The sequence below is a fragment of the Cupressus sempervirens genome, chromosome 4 (genome assembly GCF_028749045.1).
Source record: "Cupressus sempervirens isolate cs-2001-9-10 chromosome 4, ASM2874904v1, whole genome shotgun sequence".
Classification (NCBI taxonomy): Eukaryota; Viridiplantae; Streptophyta; class Pinopsida; order Cupressales; family Cupressaceae; genus Cupressus; species Cupressus sempervirens.
In genome coordinates this window covers 459,730,800-459,734,955 of record NC_143121.1, presented here as the reverse complement: position 1 = coordinate 459,734,955, position 4,156 = coordinate 459,730,800, and the positions used below count along the sequence as shown (strand labels likewise).

The 4,156-nt window shown below is 36.7% G+C and overlaps 1 protein-coding gene across 1 annotated transcript; it reads right to left on the bottom strand.

The window, feature by feature from the left end:
• Positions 1 to 898: 898 nt before the first annotated feature.
• Positions 899 to 2,545, bottom strand: LOC149561964 (uncharacterized). Its single transcript, XM_089825487.1, has 2 exons — positions 2,229 to 2,545; positions 899 to 1,859 (listed from the first exon to the last, which is right to left on the bottom strand). Exons 1-2 carry the CDS (start codon positions 2,449 to 2,451, stop codon positions 1,630 to 1,632), a joined length of 453 nt encoding a protein of 150 aa, XP_089681613.1. The 5' UTR covers positions 2,452 to 2,545; the 3' UTR covers positions 899 to 1,629.
• Positions 2,546 to 4,156: the final 1,611 nt, after the last annotated feature.

Sequence of the window (4,156 nt, the reverse complement as noted above, 5' to 3'; positions counted from 1 at the left end):
TGTGCAAAAGAGACATGCAACAAGACCTGTTTGACAGTAGCAACAGTGGAAAAAATTCCTCCAAAAGTTCAATTAAATTTATTAGGAGTATGGTATGCCAAAAAGAGTCGGTGATCATGCAAAACACAATGAAAGAACACATGTAGCCAGCCATTTCAGTATTCTGCCTTTCAATGCAAGCATCTAAGCAGTGAAAGGAATTTAGTTGTGCCTTTAAAAGTGAAGTCCAACAAAAAAAATGGATATCCAACCCTAGAGCAATATATCTCAATTCTAAATGTCAGTCTATGGAACAAAAAATGGCAAGACTGTAGCTGCGCTTCTCTGTAGGGTAGCATGGCAACGGTGTAATACCAGAATGACAGCTACACTCAGAAGCGTAGTAGCTTCTTCGGCTGAAGCCTTATTGTTAGGAACAGAAGAAAACATTCCTACAAAAGTTCTATCACATTTATCAGAAGTATGGTATACTGTGCTAACAAGAGTCAATGATTATGCAAAACATAATGAAAGAAAACATGTAGCCAGCCATTTCAATAATATGCCATTCAACTACAAGCATCTATCCAATATTAAAGGATTAAAATGCAGCTTCTGATTTTGATTGTGTGCCATATTTTCGCATCAACGTTTCAAATCATACTCAGTGAGCCATAATTGGGTGAGAAAAGCTCGAGGAGAAAAATGAGAAGTTGCAGACCCATCAGAGTAAAGGAATTTAGTTGTGCATTTAAAAATAAAATCCATCCAAAATGGATATCCAATCCCATTCCCTAAAATGATGCATCTCAATAGCTCAATTATGAACGTCAATCTATGAAACAAAAATTGGCAAAGACTGTAGCTGTGCCTATCTGTAGAGCAGAATAGCAATGATGTAATACGAGAATGACAACTATGACTCTGAAGCATATCTACCTTATTTGATAGACGCCTTATTGCAAAATTTCATGTTTCAGTACATTATTAGACACCTTATTTAGCTTTTACAAACCTAAATGTACACAGTGGTCAGTGCTCTGTCAGCCAACACCCAATTAAGTAGGAAAAACCCTTGTGCCTAGTATACGGAGGTTTTATTGGGATTTTAAATTACAAAGTTGCAATGATCAATCTTGCAATTAAACATAATTCCTGTGACTTTGCAATTGTCTAGATCTTGTAGACCTGTATATACTGCCCAATAAAAGATTTTCTGCAACCCATCTCATAGACGTTATAATTATCTATATATCCAGCTCTGAATCAGGTGTCCTATAAGGACAGATAACATTTAATCAGCCCAAAATCCACATAGCTAATTCTAACTCAAGCTAATCACTCGAACCGCAAGCTTTAAACATCCTGGAAGACCTCCAACCTAAATCTGCGAGCAATACCCTAAAGAGCATCCATTAATCCAGCAAGTCAATCCTTGTGTGAGAAAATAGTTTAATTCTCTCTTTATGCTCGGTACTCCCATAGGCGCATATTTTGATTCCCTTGACCGTATTGATAAGGCATATATAGTGCCATCAATAGAGACAAACCCTATCCACTGCAATATGCAACTCTAACATAACTAAATCTTGTATTTATGCTCACAACCGTGGTGTAAAAATAGCATGTTTCGTTGTCCAGTGAAAAGAGCTAGAAGAGGGTTCCACCATCATCATATGAGACATGGCGCCCACGTCGGCAGGGGTTTGCATTTTCGTCATATTCTCCACAGCAGCTCCATCTCTTCTTCCAGTTGCTCCTACCAGTGCTGGGTCTGTTCCTTTTGTCATTCCATTTGTAAACAATCACTCCACTTTCATCTGTCCATTCGCCATCAATTCCCTGGTGTGGAGGTGCCAATGAAAACAATCCCCTGTCACCTGAAAAGAAGCACCACTTGCTTATTTTTAGTTACAATGAATCTAAATGAGGTTTCCAAGGTCGATTAGACTGATGAGGTGACTCTTAAAATCCTATGTGAATTTAATTTACATCGACATATAATATTACATTCTACTATCCATTTAACAAGAACACATCAAACATTAGTAAGAAATTCTGATTGCCCATAATCTTCAGTAAAGTAGTACTATTTCTGCAATCTTACTATCATTTGTTCCCTTCTTATTTGTGCTACCTATCATTTGCTATCCAAACATTGATCTAAGCTAAATTCACACAAATTTTCTGGAAACTACTCTTCGATTTACAGTAGACCCAAAAGAAGAACAACTTTATGGTATGCCTACCATTCATGTGACCGTGGAAGGAGCAGGCTTCAGGGCTGTTCTCAGTATAATTCTTACCGCATCTCAGGCACCGCTTCCCTGCGCATTGGATTTGCCTTCCTATTGAAGCGGATTGGCATGTTACTCTCCTTTCTTTGAAGGGCCATGATCTCCTTGAGGTTCCAGCTCCTGCTGCAGCAAAAGGATTGAAAGCGATGTCTAGGGTAAAGCCGCTTAGGACCATCTTTCTCTAAAAGATATTAGCTACCCATACACGGCATGTAAGGTTCCTATAGTTTCCCTTATACTATTGAAGAACACACTCGAGAAAGGAAAACATTACAGACTTGTTTGTTAACCCTTTTATTTTCATTTTCTGTCGTTATTATTTTCCGAACAAATTTTTCCGAGCAAATTTTATATTTTTAGTTAATCGCATGTCGTTATTAAGTGCAGATTTTTAATTCGCATGTAAATGATCTTTGAGTTTTTATCTATTGTTTTAATTACAGCTTTCGTTGAGTTTAAGATAAGATAGATAAAGATAAAATTTGAACGTCCACGAGGCCAAAAATAGCCTATGGGACAGCAAGACAACTCAAGCAGACTTAAGTAGCGCTGTTCGCCTCTTGTGTAGACTAATGATGAGCCCCCCCAATTGCTCAATGTACTCTTCGTTGAACAGGTTATGCCAAGAACTGTCACATATAGTATCCGCAAACTTATCTCTGCTATCCTTGTAGGCCTCACATTCTAGAATAAAGTGCTGTTCAGTTTCCACTTTCCCAGAATTGCAAAATCTGCAAATTCTCTCTTCCCAAGCCTCCTTTGGCCTCTTCCAACGCCCGGTCTCACAACGAAGTTGGTGAGAGTTGGTTCTCAGCTGAGCAATAAGAATTTTAGCTCTCCAAGAAATGTTGGCTCCTATGTACACTTTTTCGAGTTGATCACAAGTGGGGTTGAACTCATTTATATAATATAGTTTCTTCCTCCCAATCTCGCTTCCCCAATTTCTCTTGTAGAATTTCTCCATAACAAAGACCTTTATTTCTTTATTACTTGTGGGGCACATATTGAAATGAATATTCCATTTACTCATCCACTTGATGTTTTGTTGCATCCATGTCCTTTTTCGCTTACATAGTGTGTCACTAAAGACAACTTTCGGCCATTTATCCTCTTCCATTTTTTCGATTCTTTTTAGATAGCTTAAAAGGCGAACCATAGCAAGTGCCTCAATAGGCGCAGCCCCCATTTCACTTAGCATGATGTCATATGGAACAGTGCTTTTAATTTTAAACTTGCTTCTCAATACTTCTCAATTGCTTTAAACAGTGTTTTTTATTTCTTTATAAAATTAGTATACAGAGACAATTGCAAAGGGATTTTAATTGATTTAGTAAACAAATTTATCGATTGCGGCCAATTTTTGCAAGTATGTTCCCTTATGCTTTATGCCTTTATTGTGGGGTTTATTTTTTACAGGTAACTTGCTAGCTTATTGTGCTTTATGTCCTAGATACAGAAAAACCTATGTAAGTAGGAAGTGAGATACGATTTCCTGCGATGCCAAACATTTTGAGAATATTTCCTAGAATGGCTTTTAGGCTGTGAATTTGTCATAGGATAATAGGTACGCATCATTATCTTTGCATTATGGGCAAAATTATGCTTTATAATTTTGAGTATGAATGCCATTGTAAAACTCTAAAGATTTAGGTCATGATTAGGGCTTTGAAATATATTCTGGGTCTTCATTGAAGCTGTTGTTAAAACTAGCTTTATATATATATATATATATATATATATATATATATATATATATATATATATATATATATATATATATATATATATATAAGCCGAGAGATATCTTTCTCGAGGCACCTATTGCACTCAGTGAGATTATGAAAATAGGCGCTTCAAGAAGGATATCTCTTGGCTTATTA